Below are 22,920 nucleotides of genomic sequence, written 5' to 3' on the forward strand. Positions count from 1 at the left end.
AGTTTACAATGTGCAACCACAAACAGTGCCCACAGTATCCAGTTGATCTGCTCCCTCAAATGGCAAGTTCTTTGTTGTGAGAGCTTCTGTCTCATATACCTGACCCTATAGTGCAGCTCAGAATAGACTTCTCAGCTAGAGCAAGATTCTCCTCCATTTTCTTGGTTACAGGGATTATCAGTCCCACACCATTCTAATTGGCTGTCTGAAAAGAGCCTACACAACTGTCCTCACTGCAGAATATGCTATGTGGTCACATGCCCTGGCCTATAGTGAAATTAGAGAACTGCTCACACACCGACGATGAGATAACATGACAGCCAAGGCCGAAATTGCAGTAAACAAACTTCCCAACCAAGTTCCTGTGCGACCTAAGCTTATAAGTCAGATGTAAAAAAAAAATCATGTGAACATAGCGGCTACTTTCCTCGTGAGACATCATGGAACTTGAAACCAATGTGAAAGCCAAAAACCAAATGCTGAATGCCTGAAGTCATATCCGAGAGTGAAGGACCACTCAAATATTTGCCACGCGTACTCATTTTACAGATATCCACAAGCATATTATAAAAGCTACAGGAGCACAGCTGAGAAGATGCACACAGCCACTTGCAGGCCTACACATGGGAATATGTGGACAAACATGCAGACAGGAAAGCCTGCTTGTTGTTTGTGTTTTTTAACAGGGCCGAGGGGGTATTTTGGTGCCACAGGATCCATGATGACAGACCACATAGCCCACCTGTTGTTACTAGTGCTTAGGGCAGCTCTCTCTGCTCCCTCCTGCCTGTTCTGTGAAGGGCAGAGACACAGCATGACCTCTAACCCCCCACCGCACCAGCTGTCAATCAAACAGCTCAGCAACCCCAGCTTCTCTGATGCTCTCTCGCTGTGATGCTGCTCAATAGTAGCACAGCTAGCTGCATCCTCTTTGAGGGCCCCTGTAGCCCAATCAGCTATCCTCTTCTTGCAGCCCGGAATCTGCATTGGCATTTTTGAGGGGGCTGGAGACTGTGAGCACAGTCTATGGATCGTCGTTGACATTTCAGTTAGCAAGGCCAATATGTCCTTTTCCGCCATGATAGATGAAGATTCCTTTGACCTCATAGCCACTGCAATATCAACTGTTACACTCGCATGCACTGCTGTTTCTGCTCTAGTGAAGCAGAACAGATTACCAATGGAATCAGAATGCTTGCGTGAGCAGTGTGGCAAACATAATCTGTCAAATCATTTCAGAGCATATAGGTTCATTGCTGGTCATTGTTTTGTCACCTGTAACTGGTCAAAAGTTCCATGTGATTGATGGGTGGACTGGATATTGTCTGTTCACACAATGACTGTAATTTTTTTTCATATTACTAAATGTAAACTTCAGAGAAATAAGAAGTCTTGGCCACTCCCACTATGACCTGTGAACTCCACCCTCGAAGCCAAAACTTCTTGTATACAGGCACTGCCATCTGCGTAGTTGTGATCATGGAGCGGAGTTGCTATGTCGAAGTCCTGGCAATATATTTGTCAGACCAATTTCTAGTCAGTTTTAGCTCTCGATCATGAAGTCTCACCACATTTTTCAGTATCAAATACTTTATTAAAATCATACTGGAAAAACTTACTGGAAAAATGTTCATAACATTCGTCAATGTGATGCACTTCCTGAGGTGACAGAACCATTTTTGGAAAATATTTATTTCCAGTGGTCTTTGTCCCATCTGCTTATATGTTGTGGCACAGGCTGACGCAGGTAAAGGTGTTTAAATGTCTAGGCTATATTACCCCCCTTGTTTCAGCAGCATTCCAATGTCTATATTTACTGATATTAATAGGACCTGTGTCCATAGTATATTTCCTTACCTGCCAAGTCCACTTATAAGGTACATGTCCCCTACTTTAATGAAAAACATCTATGTTAGAAAGTTGAGTGCTATAATTAAAGGTAAAGAGAAGATTAGTCCGGACCACCTTTTGTCAGTGTTAGACTATGGTTATATAGTTTATATTCCTGCAACTGCATCTCTTAAATACAAAATAAAAAAACAGATGCAATCTATCATGCTGCTTGGAGGTTTGTATCTGGTGCAAGTCTTAGTACACATCAATAAATGGGCTCACTGAGTAGATTACCACAGTACATTTCCGGTTTGCTAGGATATTGCTCAACACTAGATCATCAGAGAAAATTCTCTGATTTGCACATGTACAAGTCCGTCTTTTGCTTTCATGTACCCAATTGGGTTAGGGTTAACACATTTGCAACGATTGTTTTTATCCCTATCTCTGCATGTCAAGTTTAGTTTTTGTATTTTAGTATTTTCCTGTTTGTACTTTAAATAAAATGTTGCTGCATGTCCTGATAATATGACTCAATGACCTTCCAAGTTAAATACCATCATGCATTACCATGCGAAGCTCACTCTTACCTCCATTTTTTTTTTAAGTCTCACTCTTTGTACTTGCGCCCTTTGAACGTTGTTGGCATTAAGGGGTTAAATTGACGTGTTATATACTGTTCATATGTTCATGCTCAGTCATCGAAATAGGTACAATCAATGCCTATTTGTGTTCTCTCATTCTATCTCTGCAATACCTAAACTTGTGGTCAATGAACCTTGAAATATTTTCCCTTTTATTAAGCCCCATGCTGCCTTGTTTCATTGCCACAGATTTTGATTGTAGTAAGTATGCGTACGTGTGGGTGGGAATTTCCATTAAAATGTGAATTATGCGGGTAAATCTTACTAAGGGGCTTTAAAATGGGCTAATCCCATGCAAAGCCACAATGACGCTCATTCACTTCCTTACTGTGAAAGGATTCACCTCCGCTTGAGACTTTGGTGGGAAAGAAACCAAAGAAAAATCTCTGGTGGGGTTATAAATTGCTGAAATCTCAGCAAAAGTCTAATTTCCTCTTATTTCTTAGAAAACTCAGCTGTGTTATCCTTTTACAGCTCATTTAAAAGAATGTTGTATGAAAGCAAAATGCACAAATCATCAACATTGAAACTGTTCACAACGGTTTAAAGTAAAGTGGTTTTCCCGTGTTTGTCCTTTACCTTTCAGCTAATGCCTCATGTAGCATTAGAGCAATCCTATTTCCTTTAATAAGACACTTAAACCTATAAGACTTTGTTTTCCTTTTTCTTGAAAAACTTGACAGTTGGAGGTGCCTTTCAAAGATTGAGACAGTCTCTTACCCTGACGTGTAATGTAATGTATCTCAACACAGAGATTAGCAACTTTCTGAATGTTGTTTAAATATGTTGTGGTGGCAGAGTTATTTAATCAGAGTTGTCAGTACATGGATGATTAACCAAGGGTTATTGTAGGTCAAACCCATAGACACAGGGAATTAGATAATGCTAACACCAAGTGCCATTTGGCACGTAACAGAGAGAGGAGAGGAAGTACAAAGAGGAAGTATAGTAGAGGAGAGAGAGGGAAAAATGAGGTAGTGATGAATTAAGAGGAACCAGAGTTGCTGACTGACTCATAGGATGCACAAGAGCCAAGGAAAGAAAGGAACTGAGAGTTGGGGTTGATTACCAAAATGATTGGTCTTCATTTAGTTTTGTTAAATGTGGGTGCCTCCTCTCTGTACGGTTCTTAGTTCAGGTTTTGGCAGGAAGGACTCGTTAAAATATTATCCACATGTGCAACATAAATTAAATCTGTCCACTAACAAGTGAATTTGTAGAGACATGTTTCATGTTCAAGTCCCCGCGGCAGTAAACATCCTGCAGACATGTCCTTGAGAAACTCAAGATCATTCTACGGGTACTGCTGTGCTGCTGACCCTGACCTCTGATCTCTCTGGGGAGCAGTTCTTAAGAAGAGTCTATTTCCTTTCAAAATCAGTACCAATACTATAAACCGAATATATACAGTTTGAGAATTGGATTTTTTAATCATTAGCACTTAATGACTGTTTGTTAGAGACAGAGGAAGGATGTAAGGCCCTGACATTCTGAGATGTTATCTTTGTGTTCCTGTTGATATTAGTGGCTTCAGGCTCAATTGAGCATATTAAATCCTGATGGTGGCCACTGGTTATGGATTCTGTATAGGGCAATTTACTTCTTTAGTTATATAGTTTCATTATCTTTTTTGGGGGGGATTGACATTAAAGATAGATGTTATTACACATTAGAAAATTGCATATGAAACTATATCATTATTTTTTTTATCTGTTATTGCTGCAACCTGCCTTGTTTTCACCGTTCTGCATATGTTCTTTCATGCTTACACAAGCATTAAAGACAGTCATTCATTCTCAGTGATGACCTCCGGAGGATGTAGTGCAAAGCAAAACCTTACAATGCCTTTTGAGACTGTACTTTTTGAATTTATTTACTCACATCTTAAATATAATTGAACTTTTTCAGCAGATACACATCAGCATTAAAATCTAGATACTTTTTTGTAAGAGACATGGACCTTCAGACTGTGAACACACTCAGAATCTCTTGTAATTTAGGTACATGACATCCAGATATACTTGTCAGCTGGATAGTGCCATGTTCTTTTAGATAAAGACGAGCAGTAACCAAAATGTTGGCTTGATCCTTTGTGGCTTTTGGTATGTCAGGGCCCTGATACAAAAGGATATGGGTTATGATTTAGGGTAAATTTTGCTATGGTATTAGATTTTCTGCCAACAAACTAATGGAGCATCCAGACTACCTGGTCCTGGCAACAGCCAAGTGTCACAGGTGAAGGGAGGTAAAAAAACGGACTTTGGTAACATTTGCCCTGCACTTCATAGTAAACACAATAAACGACATCAGGACAGGGGAGTGTGTGTGGGTGTGTTTCCATGGGTGTGATCATATCTGAGTGTGTATACAGATGTCCAAGGTGTGACTGGGAGTGACTTTGTATGTGTGAGTTGAAATGAGGTTAAGGTCCCTAAAGCACATGTTCACTGCAGACTGAGTGTGCAGCGTGGATTGCAGCCTAGTCACGGAAAAATGCTCCAGCCACCTCCAGCCCCCCCTTGATCTTTTTGTCTATCACTCTCTGATTATGATTATGAGGATGATGATGATGATGATGATGATGATCGTCTAACTAACATGTAGTGAAGATGGTAAAAGTGAAAGCTGGAGAAGTAGCTAGCAGTTTTTTTCCCACCAAAGATTCCAATGGCCTAGCACCACAGCAGACATTGCTTTATCTTCGTGGGAACATTGACTCTGTACATTAAATCTTACATGATATTCATACTGTTTGGTGTAAACTTTCAGTGACCTTTTGTTGTCTTGTCATAAACCAGTCAGGGACCAGTCACTTTTGGACAACTGCTGTAAAAACTGCTGGGTCTTCAGGAACTACATAACATATAGTAATAAATATAATTGTATTCTCATATATATAAAGTATATATATATGTGTGTGTGTGTGTGTGTACACGAGAGCTTTGGAAAGCCATAATAATCAATTATCCCCCATGAGGGAGGGCTGGGTTATAACCTTCTCAGAGGCAGCCAAATTTAATTTCCTGCCCCTTGTTGGTCTGGTAATGCCATGTTAATAGCTTCCTGCTCTCATGCATTATAGCCACACTGGCACACATGCTTGTTTATTTCCGCCACAGCCGACCTGCCTAACAGAACTGTTACATGGACGACTTCTTCTCCATGCTGAAATCTACACACAGACACGCACATATAAATGCAAACACTTTATTGTTATGACTCTGTTGTAGTCAGTGTCACAGTTACACTCAACTGCTTGTTAAAAATACACATTTTCTTCCCTTTTGGTGAATGAATGAACTGTTAATTTGTTTAATGCCTCTCTTTAGTATTTCAATTTTTGACGGTATCCCATGGAGATTTTCAGTGTTTCTGACCATTAAAAATCGAATATTAAAGTAATAGTTTATAGCTTTGTATATAGTATATAGTAGTTTATGCTTATACATGCCTAACGAATGGAATCAGTTTATTTTAATCCTCTTGATGATGAAAATCTTCTTGCATTCTTAATCTCTAAATCCCTGACCCTTAAAGAAGGAACACCTTCCTAAAGGAACATGAGTCAAGTCACCTGCATGTTGCTGATTTAGATTCTATTTGACCATGAGTCACAAACTAAATGTGGATGCACTCAATTGTAACTGGGAACTGATAACAGATTCACAAAACCACCAGCTCATACAGCCGGTCACTTCTGATTAGCCTGGAAACTCAGCTAATGTACTGTCCCTCTCGCAGATGGATGTGGCCCCCCCTTCCATTCAGACTGATTTCTATCCGTTTTAAAAATGGTTTGATATGTTGACCGACAGACGGGCGGTCAATGGAAGTCTCACCGAAGCCAAGATGGCTGTTTCACACGCTCCGTTGCTCTTATTGGTTGATGGTCTGGTCAGTGACAAATGCCAGGCTAAGTTCTCATCTGCGCTGCAAATCACAATTGTATTTTCAACTGTTGTTCTTTTTACCAGCCATGACAGCATTACATATATTGTTTTCACTTTTTTATTCGGTGTATGTCATCATGATAAAATGTAGTGTTTGAAACACCTGTTTTGGCTGGAACTAAGAGGCTGTTTTGAGAACTTCAACAGGTGTTAGTATGTCTGTCTGTGTGGACAGACATTGTCACCACAATAGCGTCACAAGCCTGCAAGACACAGTCTCGAAACTTGACATTTGTGTTGTTGAGATCACAATGAAGGCCAAGTTCAAAGATGGGTGTTGCCCTGAGCACCATCTATAGTCATTTTGTGATGACTACTCATGTACTCATGGGTTAGAACGTCAACATGTTGACAGGTGGCTGGTGTGATCTCTGGTTTACATCACGCCTTATTTGAATCCTATCTTACCAAAGACTGCATCCGAACATTGCCACTGAAACACAAATGAATAAAGCTCCTCCTGTTGTTTCCCCTTGTTTTTGCCATTTCAAGTGCCAACGCAAATCTTTCCTTTAGTTTGAGTCATTAATGACAAAATCAGGAGTTGTCTGTTGTTTCTATGCCAACTGGTGATAATCAGGGACTTTAGCCGGCACTGGTGCAGATCATAACTTGTGTAATTGAAGGTGTCCTGAAGCTTGAGATGAACGCTGCAAGTGCTTTACCATATGTGCTGAAGATCAGGCAACCTTTTTTGCAGTATGCTTTCAAAGCCCTATTTTCTCAGTACCGCGGTCGTTTTTAGCATAAGGTAAGTGTTCCTCCATGAAATATATGCAAGCAAAGAGTTTCCTCTTTGAATGATCTTTGTTCATTAGTAGTAAAACTGGGATCTTCTGGCCTTTACATATCCGTTTATGAAGCTCAACAGTTTGGTTCCAGAAGGAGAAATCTTATTCATTTTCTGAATAGAGATTTTGATTATCAGTAATAGTATTGTATCCATCCAATGTAGACTTACCTCAAGCTACGAAATTTACTGACAGTACCAGAGCAGTTGTAAAGGTGGACAGTCACTGCTACATTCTTTGCATGATCTCTCCTGTTTTGTTTTGTAGAGGGCAGCTAACACCATGACAAGAATCTCAGTAATTTAGCTGGAGTCATGTTTCTTGATATCTATCTAATAAATTAATGATGAATGTTTGTTTGATGTGTGTTATTGAGACAGAGCAGCAGTTTCAATTAAGTCCTATCACTTACTCATTATTAGGAGTGTTATTTTGTAATATCAATATCCAGCAATAAGACTGACGATGAGACTCTTTGTCTCTATATCCCCTCTCTCTAACTCTTTCTGTGAGCTAAGCAGCACCAGGCGATGAGACCTCTTCATTCTTGGTAGGACTGGGCGACAGATGCTCTTACATTCATACTGCGGAAGTGGGTCAGAGTGCCGAGTTCATCTTCACACTAATATAAAGTGTTCCTCCTCTTCTACTTTGAGTCTCCCTATTCCTCCATCCTGGTATAATTTCTTTCTCTGTCTGCATCTCTCTGGACTCTTCCAACATTCCCACCCAACTCCAATACTTTTGAAGGAGCCACAATGGACTCCTCTCAGCAGTACATTTTAACCCTGCTGCTGTGAGCCAGGTTGTCTTTGTATTACCAAAGTCAAAGTTGGTCCTTATCCATGGCACATAGTTAAACATGTTGACAGTGGTTGTTGGACTGAACAAATCTATCCCCTTGACCCTGATGTTTTCTGTGTTCTACTCATGGACTGCTGCCCATTTGCATTGAATTTTTTTTAATTTTATTTGGTTGTAATAACTTTTTAATGGTGGTTTTGGTTCCTTAACGTTTACATAAAGCTCCATTAACAGGATACATTTGTCCAGAAATGTTGGTGAATGACCAAATAGCCACATATCAAATTACCTTCTAATCAGCCTATGTTACAATTCGAGTTAGGAGTTAATTAACAACTTTAAGTATACCATTTGGATATAGTCAAAATAATAACATTATTATTCTATATCCCTTTGATTAAAGACAATTTTTTCCCTGTACATAATTGTCTCAGTAAAGTTAGTTACTGCACTACGCTCTTAATCATAGTAAACGTGTTCCAGTGTTCATATTGACAGATTGACTGCCATGGTATTGTGCCGGGTGTGCAGTTTCAAAACCAAAAGCCTACCTCATTTGTTTATTCTATATCAATAGTATACATACTTTTGCATTGGTCTAGGGGTTATACATTTGTTTCCGTCTATTCAACTTCATTATATACCTACATCAATCTCACATTTTCCCTCTCTTTCCCGGTATGCGGATATTCACACATTCATAGAAATGTATCTTGCCATAAAAATAGAATCTACACCTTCCCTCCAATCGCATTAATACATAATTGAACAAATTACTATATATAGATTTATAAAATATAAAATGGTTATTAATATATATATTTAGATAAATGCCTTTCTATTGCAGTGCAATAGAAAGGCCAACGAGGAAACTAGTTCCATCAAGTGTCAGTGAGGATCATTTGTTATGAGCACTGCATAGTTGACTTGGATTATTGTGTGTGCGTGCTTGTGTGTCTGCATGTGTGTGCATTTGTACACTGAGCTATGATATGAGGCTCAGCTGCCATTGCATCAAAGCAGGACGGTATTGTTTTTTTGTTTTTTTATTGGCCATGGTCGAGGTGTTTACTGTCCCCACTGTGTGTGTGTGTGTGTGTGTGTGTGTGTGTGTGTGTGTGTGTGTGTGTGTGTGTGTGTGTGTGTGTGTGTGTGTGTGTGTGTGTGTGTGTGTGTGTGTGTGTGTGTGTGTGTGTGTGTGTGTGTGTGTGTGTGTGTGTGTGTGTGTGTGTGTGTGTGTGTTTAAGAGATGCGGTCAGAAAACACACTGTATTTAATGTCATCCGCGGCCAAGCAGGATATTTTCGTCTGAATGTGTGGGTGGCTGCTGTGCGGATGTCAGAGACAGACAGATAGAAGAGAGAGGAGGAAGACTGAGAAGTCAAGAGGATGTATCCACTTCCTCAAAGCCACAAAAATCCACCCATGGCTTCCTGCTCAGCGTTTAGCTCCACCTTTATATAAAAAAAAAACATTGCCACACCTCTGACAAAGATCCTGTTAGCTCAGATCAGTGGTTTCAGCTTAATTATAGTTACACAACTTGTATCTGTTTGTATTATCTGTGTGTGTGTTGGTATGTGTGTGTGTTCATGTGAGTGTTCATGTGTGTGTTCATGTGACTTTGTGCTTGCCTGTTTCCCGGTGTGCATATGTTTTGGTGTGTCAGTTTGTGTGTCCATGTGTGGGTGTGAACATCCTTAACTGTGTGTGTTTTGTCTGAAGTGATAAAATAGTGTGGTGTGGGTGTGTGTACTGCACCTGGGTACCTGACAATAAGGTGTGACAGAGATGAATGGAAAATGAGTCCTATGATGTGGTGTCTTGGCAGTACCAACCGAGCACAGTGGACAAAGATCACTTGCCGGTTTTAGCTGCCACCTGACTTTGTGTTAAAGGTTAAAGGTCGATGGCGGAGGGAAACAGGATATCGTGTGTGTTTCCACACAGGAAGCAGGCTACTTTTTGAAGACAGATATATTTGACTTGACATTTGATACTAATGTTGTTGCTGCTACTACTATTACTAATAATAGTGGTGCTACTACTGTTGCTATTATTAAGTGGGCATTCAGTCCGAAAACAACCTTGACCAAGCAGAGGCCTGAGGCGTTGAGAGTGTTTTACCTTAGGTGAGACGATGAAGTCCAGGAAATCAAAGTCAAAATCTAAATCGCAAGCCTTACGTGATTTTTTCCTGCGTTGAGATTACATACAAAGTCAATCCCGTGATGCAAAATTCATGTCATTGGCTTCAATTGCTTGAATCGAAATATTTGTACCTGAGTGAATCATTTGCTAGTTGCGAAAGTCAATCGGTGCTGAGAATGAAACTCATCAGATACAGGACCTGGCACTGACCTGGAGGTCGAGGCAGGTCATCAAACTGGCCACTGGTCATCCTGGAAGAGAAATCCTCAACATACACAGAAAGGACGTAGCCTGCTTACCGTATTGCATTCATATTTGTGCATTTCTTTCTTGAGTGTATTATAGCTCAAACAAAATGACCATAATACTCGAGGAAGACATTTCAACACTGGCAGAACTTTATGTGGAGACTTTGCCGGTTGGTTAGAAACTACAGGCATCTTTATGATCTTACTTCAGAGGTAACTTTATCTCAACCTCCTCCACCATGTGGATGTATTTCTTAACAACCACGCCAATGTCGCATTATGGTTTCATCATTTCAAGTGGACGTTACTCTTTTTGCACTTAAAGTACATGACAAGTAGCCTTTAACTGAAATGTGTTGTTCATACAAGAGTAACATCAATGGCATTTGTGCGACAGTCCAATCTTAAACAAGGATGACACGGGTGTGCTAGCGTACTTGTGCGGGATTATTTGTTGTGGTGGACAATAAATGATGAGAGCGAGAATGAGAAAGTGACAAAAAGCTAAACAGGGCTGCTTTCCTCCATGTTTATTTTTACTTGAGGTGCCAACACTACATAATGGCGAGACGCAATATGGGCACGTACAGAGACATGAGGCGACGACATGAATCCGACCCAGCAACACGTGTGCAAGTGGTGCAGATGCGATATAACACATCTTGTTTGTTAACACTTCTGTGAGTCACTTGGAGGCAACAAAAGAAAGTCACTTTTGGGCCCCTTCAGCATGTAATGTGTACATAGCTGTAGAGGTTCACTGAGTTCAAGAGGGCTTCTCTGTGTGACTGTGTGCTGAGACTAGAGCACGGCCTTGACTGCTGTTAATCAAGAGAAGAATTCAGAAGAGTGACTCCAGCTGTTTGAGTGTTTGTGATGGCAGTTGTTGAGTGAGTAATTATTTGTGTGTGCGTGCGTGTGTGTGTGTGTGTGTGTGTGTGTGTGTGTGTGTGTGTGTGTGTGTGTGTGTGTGTGTGTGTGTGTGTGTGTGTGTGTGTGTGTGTGTGTGTGTGTGTGTGTGTGTGTGTGTGTGTGTGTGTGTGTGTGTGTGCGCGCCCGTCCGTCCGTCCGTCCGTCTGTCTTTTGGTACAGATGGCAGCCAACTGTGTACAAGCCACCATTTATGTTTGCTCGCAATCGAGTGTGTCCGTGTCCAGAGGGCAACAATTTGCTTGTCCGTGTGTTGTTCTGCAGATTTAGGAAAGTGAAACCAGGGCCGAGGGTCAGGGCCAGCTAATGCCTGCTTTGATTTTTAACAAGGATTTCCTCTCTCCATGGAGCCTGCTTTATTAATGGCATTACATGGCATCCTGTGACCAGGAAGCGCTCCTTTTCAATATCAGCACCGGACCAACCATCTGATACAGGAAAGAAGGGGAGAGGCAATGTGGTACACACCAAAGTCACTGTAATTGTTGCATTACAATAATTTCAATGTATTTCTTCTGTCGCCTTTTTAGTGTTCATTTTTGCTTCACTCACATTCAAGTTAACTTCAGCTCTGTCCCCTCATCGCCTCTCAGACAAAGCAAAGCCCCGCCAACATGTAGTCATGACACCCTGGATAAAAAGGCACAGTAAGAAATAAAGCAGTGTTTTTTTCTACCACACTCTTAACAGATAGAGCTCGATAGTTGTCCAGGCTGTTTCCTGACAGACATGAACTCCAGGTAAAATCCGGAGAGTTTACCAGTTTACCCTTTTATGTTAGAAAAGACAACATGACGGAAAGAGAAATTCAAAAGGCAGAAATATCAACAGAAGCAACTTTTTATGGAATTATTGAAATCAACCAATAGTCTCATCAAACTCCAGCAGATACATACACAAATCTTGGAAAGCATTCAGATCCCTTTTTATGAAAATTAGAGATTTCACACTTAAATTTGAATTAATTCATTATTTAATTAATTTAAGTTTAAATGAGTTTGCAAAAGATTTTGCCTCAGTTGATGGTTGTGATGAAGTAAATTAAAGCAATCCCTCGAAATGAAACTGATAAATTAGAAAAACCCTTATCACATAAATTAAAATGAAGTGTCATTTCATTGAACTTGTGTGGTCACACTCTTGTCTTAAGTAGCACTTGTGAAATATCTGTTGCACTATGGTCTCCCTGTAATCACAGCCAGTGCCGGGCATGACGAGGCCAGCAGCTCAGTGTGAATACTAAACATCACGAGGCTTGAGAGCCCATCTGTGTCCTCTAGTGATCGTCGTGACACACCCCCTCATGAGACATGACCTGCTGATTTACAATTAACTTTGTGGACATTTAGTTACCGTCATTAAAACATTGTGTGTACGCACGCTCCTGTGAAAATATAGGATGTACACCAGTTTGACTGTTCACTTGTCGTTTTTAAACAACATCAGACAGAATGAGTGTAATCGGTGAAGTGTACTTTTTCCGGAGGACCTTAGCTCACTTCATGAGGAGGATTTCCATGCTCAGTAACAGACATCAGGCAGGTTATTTGAAGAGGAGAAGGTAGAGCAGGGAGGTGGTGCAGGGAGGCGCAACATCATAGAGGCCCTTCAATTAAGATCAAACAGCCTTTTTATGTAAGGGTCACAGTGTCTGAAGTTTCCTGCCAAAAGACAGAGCGTGGCTAATTCTGGTGCTGATGCTAATCATGGTTTTGATCTGTGATTTGACATCTGTGATTTGATTTAGGAATAGAGGGGAGACTATTTTTGATCTTTCCCTTGAGGATGCGTTTGATCGTAAACATCACAGATGCTGTTAACATTTTTACATGGGCTGCTCTTCCGACGGATAAGATTGATATGTTAGGTAAATCCTCTGCAGTCATGTGAACAAGCTCCCAGCAATATTAGCAGTGAATAATTATTGTCAGTTCAACAAGTGTATTACTTTACATCTAATCATCAGCTGTGGTATAACACTTCAACACAAAGGAAAAACTATGGAAACAAGTTGTAAACCTGTCAAACATTTACTTGGCTTACAACACAAAACATTCCCATTAGATTGAATCCAGAATCTCATTTTTATTCCACCAATAACCCCAATGACCTGTTAACCTTTCACCAACACTGTGGGCGGAGCCTGCGTGTCTCACAGAACATAATGCTGTAAGACAGCGCTCCAATAGTGTTCAGCGCGAAGACAACGTGAACATTGTTCCAGTCAACTTACCAGCACTGGGGCTCTGTCACGTCTCTCCCACTGGCCGCCCTTGTATCTGAGTGGCTAGTCTCTGCACTGCCCTGCCACCCCCGCCCTAACCACCCACTCATCTCCCATCGGACAGAAAACCCTGGCTGGCAGCAAGCCATCACCACATTCCTGCCACTGTTGAACGCAGCTACAGCGAGCCACGACCCCTGACATTCTGCAGAGCTTAGCAGGGAGGATTCTATCTCAGAAATTACCCTTATAATTATGAGGTTCTTTTTGTGGATGTTGTGCTTTAGCAATGTGTTGCAGTTTAGCTCCGTATACACTTATTTTCTGATTTGTTGGCAGTGTCTGTTTAACTTGATGGATCTCTTGGGGCTATATTATGGTAGATCTGCATGATATCATGATTTTGTACATTCTTCTGTATTCATATAAATTATGTTTTATTTTAATGTTTTTGTTGAATTCTGTTAAATACTTTGATGTAATCGTGTTGCCCAATACTCATTCAATCATTAGTTTCATATATTCTATACTTTGTGTGTGTGCTTTCATGTAGGTGCTTGTATGTTGGTGTGTGTCTGTGTGTGTGTGTTTGTGTCACTCGGGCCAGCAGGGGTATCCTGCATGTTAAACGTTTGATTGCACCCAAACTTCCTGGCGGAGGGGGGTTGCGGGGGTGCAGATGGATTGGAGGTCTGGATCTGCTGAGCGTAAAGGATTGGAGCAGATGTTGGCCAGATGTGGCCACAGAGGAGGAGGGGGCTGAAGGATAAAGAGCGAGAAAACACAAAGAGTGATATCATAGCAGAGATATCAAGAGAGCGACACTGTCCACACACTGACAGCTTTGTTCACCTCCATTCTGGAGCTGTAACACAGCCCTCTCTCCTCCTTCCTTCACACTCTCCTCCTCTCCACCCTCCATCCCTCCTTCCTCTCCTACCTCCCTCCACGCTGCCTTTGAAGTGAGGACAGCGCTCAGGAAGCGAGCTGGAATCAATTGCTCCATGCATTAGGCTGGGAATGTGTGACACCCTCCTCCTCTTCACCCTTCTCTTCCTTCCTCCTCCATCCTCTTGACACATCCCTCGTTTATCTCCCCCCTGTTTCTCTTCATGCACTTCCACCTTTCAAACAAGACGTTGCTGTTATTTTGGCCCAAAGCCCAACTTTGCTTCATGCAGATTATTAGTGATCTGAGTGCAGTGGTTCCACGTATGATTGTGTGTTGTCCTTGTAAGTTAGTGTAAGACTTATTGCAAGGGAAGGGAGCTCAGATTATGATGAAATGATAAGTTGATTATGTGATCATTTAATCTACATTCAAAGGGATTTGTGACAATTGGTGATCATTTATGAAGCAACAAATGCCAACTTATGACTAGCTGGCTGGTGACACAGTTTTTACAAACAACAGCATACTGGACTGCAGTAAGCAACGCTGCTCATATTGTTTGATGACTTTGTTTGACTTGCCTTGCTTGTCATATTCATTTTAAATGCTCATGGAAGTCTAAGTTTTTGGATAAGAAAGTTGCTATGGTTGGTATAGGTGCTCCTGGGAACTGCTGTTCAACACCTGGAGCTTTAGAAGAGCTTCTAAGCAGCCACCACTCCAACACTGTCCCTGTAATGTAAAGCTACTGGTATGAAACCAGTTTTAATATGAAGTCTTGCTCCGTCGTCCCTGCCCGGATAAACGAGGAACAAAGGAAATGTGTCCCTGGTTAAACTGAACATAGTGCTCTCGCTCTTATTTTTCAATCTCCCTCGTTATGTGTTTTTTTTTTTGTCTTTACACCATCAAGGGAACACTCAATAAATGTATAGGTCAAATAAAAATGAGGTCATTCTCTCTGTGTTGGTCCTGGGCTTTAGCTCTCGCTGCCTCAGAGGGCAAATGACCTAATGAACATGTCTTTAGCCAGCGAGTCTGTCTCAAAGTCTGTCGTTCAGTCAGTAATTCAGCAGTGTGAGTCATCCGCCTTCTTCATTCTGCCAAGTTACAACACACTCAAGGCTCACTCTGAAACAACAAAGAGACAGGAAGGATGTTGGCCAACCCTGTCTAACATTAAGTATCTCTGTGGCTTATTAGTTTAGTCTAATGAATACTGCTGTGTTTCACTCTCTCTCCCACTTTGATGCCTTCACATATCAAACAGGGAGATTATGCCGACCACAGTTCTGAGCTCTTTTTACAATGTTTTAATACATTTAGGGTTGGTGAGGCTGGAACAGCTAGGCTGCATTTGCAACTGATCTCACCGCCTCCCATAGTCCCTCTTGTCAAAACTACGCCCCCCAAACACATGAATGTGCACTGGCTGACAACTTCTAGAAGCCGACTTTACCGTGATCCGCTCGCTAACTTCTGTGTATCGTCCTGCTTCAGCCGTGAATGTCTCACCTGAAAACTCCAAACATCTGCAGTGAGAGAACGGGCAGGCTGAAGGCAGGCAGATCAGTTAAGCTGTTTACAGACATGAGAATTTGGTCCGGAGTTTTTTCCGCACAGACGTAGCAACATCTCCTCCGCATTATTGAGGCGAGAGGTTGAGCAGCCGGGAGCAGCATACAGAGAGTCATTACACTCGATATTAATGGGGTATTTTGAGAGGCATGTTTCATTAGCATGTCCTCAATTAACTGTTGGGTACCTCAAAGGTGATTCGATTTCATGTGGGCTTCATCTGGTATGCAATACTATTGATGAGGGCCAAACTCAAGGCTGATCTTCTGTCAAAAAAAAACAAAACACCCACATAAATATCAGTCCACTAAAGTCCAGTCTTTTTTTTTCTTTCACTTTCATCTCCAGCTCTCAAACGGTCGGACACGGTCGATGCCCACACAGGCCGCCGCCAACAGACACCACTCCAACAGGTTGCCAGCGTGTCATGTTGCCAATTTAAGAGAGGAAGGATGGAAGGGGGACGAAAGTGCCCGTAGGGCGGGTTCAACTTGGAGGAGCCAGATTGGGGCTCACGGAGGAGGAAGAGGAAGGAGAGAGGAAGAAGAGGAGACAGAGGAGATTAACCCGCTGGAAGTCCTCTCCGGTCATCAATCAAGTCTGGACTCCACCCTGAGGCACATTGTTCAACAATTGGATATACTCACACAGGTCAGTTATTAGTGAAAGTCAAACCCTCATCTCATGATACTGCCAAGCTCTGAAATCCCCCAAGAGCATCATAAAAATGGGAAAAGGAATGTGAAGGTGTTGGAAGCAGGCCAACAGTTTAGATTTAAAGGTTGTTCATCTCTCCACTGTAGGGTTGAATCCTAGTGTCAAGTCACTTGCTATTCTGTGCTGAAAACACACTGTGCCAGGACACAAAAGCTAAAAAGCCACCTCTGTCGCTCATAGGGATGGGCATTCGATTAAATTGTCTTAATCGATCGTCGGGAGAGTTAATGACGAATTTTCGATTAATCATTAATATTTTTATATTAAAATTCACTATTTATAGGCTGTTAAAATGCAGTGAAAATAGAAGAAACACAGCGTGTTTCCTCATTGAGGTCTTTATTACAAGATGAACAACTCTCGTGGCAGTTAAACGGGTTCGATGGTAACACTTGTAAATATGCGCTGCTGCTCTCTTCAGCCCCGCTGAGCGAGCAGCTAGCCGCTGAGAGCTAGCTGGACTCCGCGGCCCTCGACCTCTTACTTTGGTTGTTGTCACGTTCTCACTCCCTGAACCCCTCCACCAGACCCGGCCCTGTCCGGGTCCGAAGAGGCTAGCGTCCGGAGCTAGCCTCCGCTAGCTGCGGAGCTCGGCTTCATGTCGCACGCGGACCCTCAGTCTACAGGGAAGGGAACCCGGAGAGACCCGGGTCTGGGTGAGGGGTTCCGGGATTGATGACATGACAACAACCGGACTGAGAGGTCGAGAACCGTCAAATCCATCTAGCTCTCAGCGGCCAGCCGCCGGTCCCCCAGCGGGACTTGTCGAGTAGAACTCCGGACTGCTTCCTACAGCTGCTAACACTGTGCTGCGTTCAGGCAACTCGGGTATTCTGACCTCCTACTCATGCGCTCATGAAGACGTATAGCTTCGCAGTGTTGGCAGTGAACGCAACAGAATTTCGTCGAAGACAAAATAATGTCATCGACGAAATTCTTTATGATCAATTAATCGCTCGTCGATTAATTATGCCCATCCCTAGTCGCTCACACAGACTTTGATTCTCAACTAATTACTCTATCAACACGTGGTATATTAATTATATACATCCTCACTTCAAACAGACCGTTTCAGTGCTGGAGGAGCGCCTCACCCTGACAGAGGACAAGCTGAAGGAGTGTCTCCATCAGCAATCCAAGATTTTCATGGATCTGCGATCATCAGGAGAGAGGCGGAGGACGGACAGCGAGGAGACGGATGGATCGTCCGTCCGTTCCACTTGAGGATGAGCTCGCCTCCTCTCAGACTGCAGCACAAACACGGACTGAACACTGCTTGACCAAGGCTGGAAGTGTGTGGTGTCTGTGTGTCACAGGCAATGTTTGGGGACAACACTCAGACTAACAACATTTGTTTTTCCAATTTGGGGGGGGGGTTTGGTTTAAATTTATGATTGCTAAATTTTGTCTGTCTTTCTTTGACTCTCAAGAATATCCAGCTGTAACCAGACATTCCATTAGTGTGTGTGTCCGTACTTGTGTGTGTGTGTGTGTTGCTATGGATGTTACATCCAAACCGGACAGCTGCAGCTATGAAAACAGACGGCGCATGTCTGCTGTGTGACCTCCGTTTGCTTGTGTGCGTGTATGTGTGTGTGTGTGTTTTTGTGCATATTTTAGCTGTGGGTTGCTTCTGCTGTAACATTTCTCATTGCGCCCTTTTCGTATCTCTGCATAATGCCATGGGATTTAAAGCTGCATTGTGCTAAATACTTGCTCAGTTACACTTCCTCATTCCAAAATAATTTATATGAATAAATATTATACTGTATTGCATTGATGTTTTGAGTATTGTGTGTGTTTCTGCCCAGACTACAGACCTTTATTATGATGTTGGGTTATATCAGTTCAAAAGATTAACTGATGAGTACTGCCAGAAAAATATTATCATGTGTTTTTTTACATAATACTGAAATAATAAGTAAACTCCAAATGTTAAGAAATGCTAATCGATCTCATGAAATAGAATTAAGTCAACATTATAACACAGTATCAATAAGTTTGATTATAATATTCCATATTATCTTTACATTTTCATTCATCATGAGTATTTAATTTCTTTCACCGCTCACTTTTTATCTGTCGTTTTTATTTTGGTGGTAGGTTACTTTTCACATGGTCATGACCCTCATCTCATCTGGTGTAGCTTGTTCATATGATACTTTTGTCTCCACCAGTGACTCTGTAATGTTTTGGCTGGGTCTCTTCCAGCGTGGAGACTTTGGCTGTTGATGTTTTCCCAGCGGTGAAGATGTGGTGAGCGATGCTGCCGGGTTGGGAGGAAGCAGTAAAAAAGCCACACAAAGGGACAGCTCTCCGCTGGCTGCTGTTTTCTCTTCCCACCACATCCTTCACTTCCTCTCTGGTTTTACTGGTTTTCCTCCTACTGCGCCTTTTTCTCTCTTCTAATAACATTAATCAGTTTGGCCTGCCGAGAAGAGAAGACCAAATCCAGTTCATCCCAAGCAATGAGAAAAGTGTTGGACTCGTAGAAGACCTGAGGTGAAGTAAGAAAAATACATCAAGTAACTGGTTTTGTATTTATATAGGGCTTTTCTAGTCTGATGATGACCACTCAGAGCTCTTTACTGTACAGTTTCACATTCACCCATTCACACACACATTCATACAGTGCATATATTAGCAGCACTTTGTTGTTCAAGTAGAAAGAGAAAAGGATTCACCTAGCACACTTAGATTTCTCTTTTTAAACGATTGACTTCCTCACATTGAGTTGCGCTCTAGAATTTCTCCTGCTAGTCCCCTGGGAAAATGTCCGGATAATGTGGGAGTGAGCCCATGATGTGAGAAAACAGCAGAAGATCATCTGCAGGACTCACAGTGAGAGTGGGCAATTTGATGATATTTCCAGATGGACACAAAACAGGAAAAAAGGAATAAAGAATACAAAAAAACGGAGAAATCAAAAGATGTGATGTGCGGTAAACCAAAAAACACATTATCTCCACAACATGTTTGAAAAGACTTAACCCATATAAACAATTCAACAAACATGCAACGTTCAATGTCAATATGTTGTTTGAGCTTGCAGGCTGATGATATTACACTTAATAACCTGTGTAGACAAAATTCAAATAACCACACACCACACTTTATTGTGATGTAGTAATGGTGTAATAAGTGTATAAAAACCCAAGTGTTGTTGGCTGATGCCCATAAGCCTCATACCTATAAGCAAGCAGTTCCCTTGATGGCCATCAGTGTCCTTAGTATAAAGGGAACACATGAACACATTAGGTCTTAAAGAATAAGCAGCTATTAATGATTTCTCAATCCTTTATTTATTCTTTTGTGTTAAATGTTCACTCACAAAAGTCACAAAAAAGTAAATCGGGGTCAAAGTTAAAATTCTTCATCACATGATACATTTTGGTAATGAACTTACTTAACGTTCACTTACGGACATTGGTCAAGCTCAACCTTTGAGCCTGCAACAGGCAAGTTTGAGATGTACACCTCCACATCAACTGAGCAAACCTTATCCTCTGATGAAGATGGTGTGATAGGATTTTCTTTTTTTTAAATAGCAAATAAGTGGATCTTGAGTGGGGTCTTAACCCCAAAGTGACTCAATGAAGTCTTAACAAAATGACCTCACCTTGAAGAAATGTCCACTTAAGGCCTCTGTTTGTATAACTGTTTCTCTGCAAGAAGAAAACCAAGAACACACAAACCAACCCGGCTGCAAAACCTTTTAAGAACAAAAGCAGGAGAGGGAGTCCGGTGCAAAGGGTTAATGACCAATTTCCAACTTCACTTCCAATTCCATCTCATTAAATGCACACAGGACCTGTTTTACAGTGAACGTTCTGTAAAACCCTGACTGTGTGTGTGTGTTTGTGTGTTTGTGTGTGTGTGTGTGTGTCTTTAGTGCGTTGTGAACATGATCCCATAACCTGTTCATAGCTTCCTGGAAGAGGGGTTTCCTGTTGATATGAAGGACGGATCTCTTACAGCCTGGGTTGTTGACTTGCCACCGGGCCACTGCTTGGTCAAAGTTTACTGCTGAATTGTGTGAGTGTGTAATTATATGTTTGTCCTTGGGTTGATTGGCTGTGCAAGCAATGGTCGGATGTCTGTAAGTGTCAGACAGCTGTGTATTGATTTCTCAAGCTGATATTGATCTTTATCCGGTATCTGCTGCTCTTTGCTGCTGATATTACGTTCTTTATGTTCATGAGTGGGAAAAGTAAAACAAATGAAGGATGAGCAGGATGTCTCTATATCTCTTTCAGATTTATTTAGTTGAAGGTTCAGTTTCTCCTTTTGGTTTTATTTGTCCACAATTTGAAATATAAGCCTCTTTTTGTTAATGCTCACAGCATTGAACATTTTTTTTAAGACTTTAAAAGCAAACTCTTATTTTAGAAAATATTTGGCTTATAACTTCCTAAGCTTCCTTTTAAATTTACTCATAAGAGAGTTCCTGTTAGAATACTGGGTGCGGTGAATCTCCTCAGTCATCTCTCATCTCAGAATCAGAAGCTTGTTTTTTTTTCAGAATAATTTGCTCAATTGGATGGAACATTTTAATTAAAAGCTGCATTTTTAAAACCAGGAAACATTTCATATTTTGCACAATCCTAAAGATTAGAGACTATTTTCTGATTAAGTGTTCTCCTCTTCAAGGGTTTGGGTCCCTCTGTGTAAAATCTGAGACAATTAAATTAAAATAAATTCGCAAAATTATAAAATCACTGAAACCTGAAATTATTTCTAAGCGATGTGTTTCTTTCTTGAGATGAACTCTAAACTGTTAAGAACCACATACTAGCAAAATATTATGAATGATAACGTATAGCTCTCAACTGAATAGAAGAGAGCGAGCGAACAAGAGGATTGTCTTTTGGGAAATTCCCCTCAAAGGCTTGAGGGGATGAGGCGATAAATGGACTCCAGGGACAAAAGGAGAAGAGAGTGATCAGAGAAAGAAGAAGAGAAAGGAGGAGGGCATGTAGGGGGAGAGGAGGATGCTGCACCCACGCCTATTGAGTTTCAGTGAGGCTCACGCTGGCCCTAACAATAATTGATTGTAGTTTATCTAATGTGCACGCCCATTCACAGACACACACACATTGTGGCACCTGTTCAAATAGGTGCAGAAGGGAACAGGTAAATAGTGAAACCTGCACACTGTTGCACCAGTTGCTCCCCTGTTTGCTTTCTATGCTCCTGTTTGACTTGTGCTCGTCAGGAAAACTGCTGCCTGTTTGTCAGAGCGGTTTAACAACCTGCTTCCGTTCCAGAGCTCATATAAAAACAACTGTAAATTCTTACATGATTGGCAGTTAAACCTGTCACTGCTGATCTGGTCAAACCTGTTTTTTACCACCAGGACACACATATGCACAGGATGTGTCATGTGGTAGAAAATATTGACAACATTATTTTATGACTTGAGCCCAGAACTGACCCACTGTGCAAAGAGAAACAGTGAACAAATGCATGATTGATATCTCTCACTGTGGCCTGTGTGCAGCATCCAAGCACTTGCCACGAATCATTTAGAATTTGCCTTCACGTTTCCTGGTTAAATGTATCCTGGTAAGCTTGACGAATAACATTTTGGATATGTAGAAACTATGTCTGGGGTTGTGGGAAAGATTACACCTAAAAAGGGAAGTTACGGCCTAAAATTGCTCAGTTGTCGTAAGACCACCGCTCCTGTAAAATCTGTATATTGGATATCATAAAAAAAAAGGGTGTTTTATTTCATTACAATTACACACAAAGAAATAGAGCAATACAACAACAAGGTAAGGAAGAAGACTTCGTAATAATAACAACAATGCACGATTTTTTAGATTTAAAAGTGCTAATCTTTCAGATGATAAACACTTGGCATACTTGTTAGACATCCAGGATTCTCACAATTAAAATCAGACACTGATGTTGTATTTTATTAATCTCAAAAACATCTGGCATAGCGGAGACAACAGATTCCTTTCGCATCAATATTTGATCTGTGGCGTCCTATCGAATTGTTGAAGTAAAGATCGCCGCAACGGGAGATCCTCCGATCAGACCCAGAAGTCTCGGGAGCGTTCAGGTGAGGGTGGAGCAGCAGACGGAGGCAGAACGTAACATATCAATTCTTCTGCTGCTGGGATTTAGTTTTCCAGCACATTGACACTGAT

The 22,920-nt window shown here is 41.4% G+C and overlaps 1 protein-coding gene across 1 annotated transcript in view; it reads left to right on the forward strand.

The window, feature by feature from the left end:
• The window catches only part of poc1b (POC1 centriolar protein B), a 44,003-nt gene extending 25,546 nt beyond the window's left edge, over positions 1 to 18,457 (forward strand). The window contains exons 11-12 of the mRNA XM_061076895.1: positions 16,394 to 16,696; positions 17,828 to 18,457. Of these exons, the coding sequence (XP_060932878.1) occupies positions 16,394 to 16,696; positions 17,828 to 17,986 (462 nt within the window). The 3' untranslated portion in view covers positions 17,987 to 18,457. The remainder of the gene's footprint in view (positions 1 to 16,393; positions 16,697 to 17,827) is intronic.
• The last annotated feature ends 4,463 nt before the right edge of the window (positions 18,458 to 22,920 follow it).

This window comes from Limanda limanda, chromosome 8 (assembly GCF_963576545.1).
Source record: "Limanda limanda chromosome 8, fLimLim1.1, whole genome shotgun sequence".
In the NCBI taxonomy this organism is placed as follows: domain Eukaryota; kingdom Metazoa; phylum Chordata; class Actinopteri; order Pleuronectiformes; family Pleuronectidae; genus Limanda; species Limanda limanda.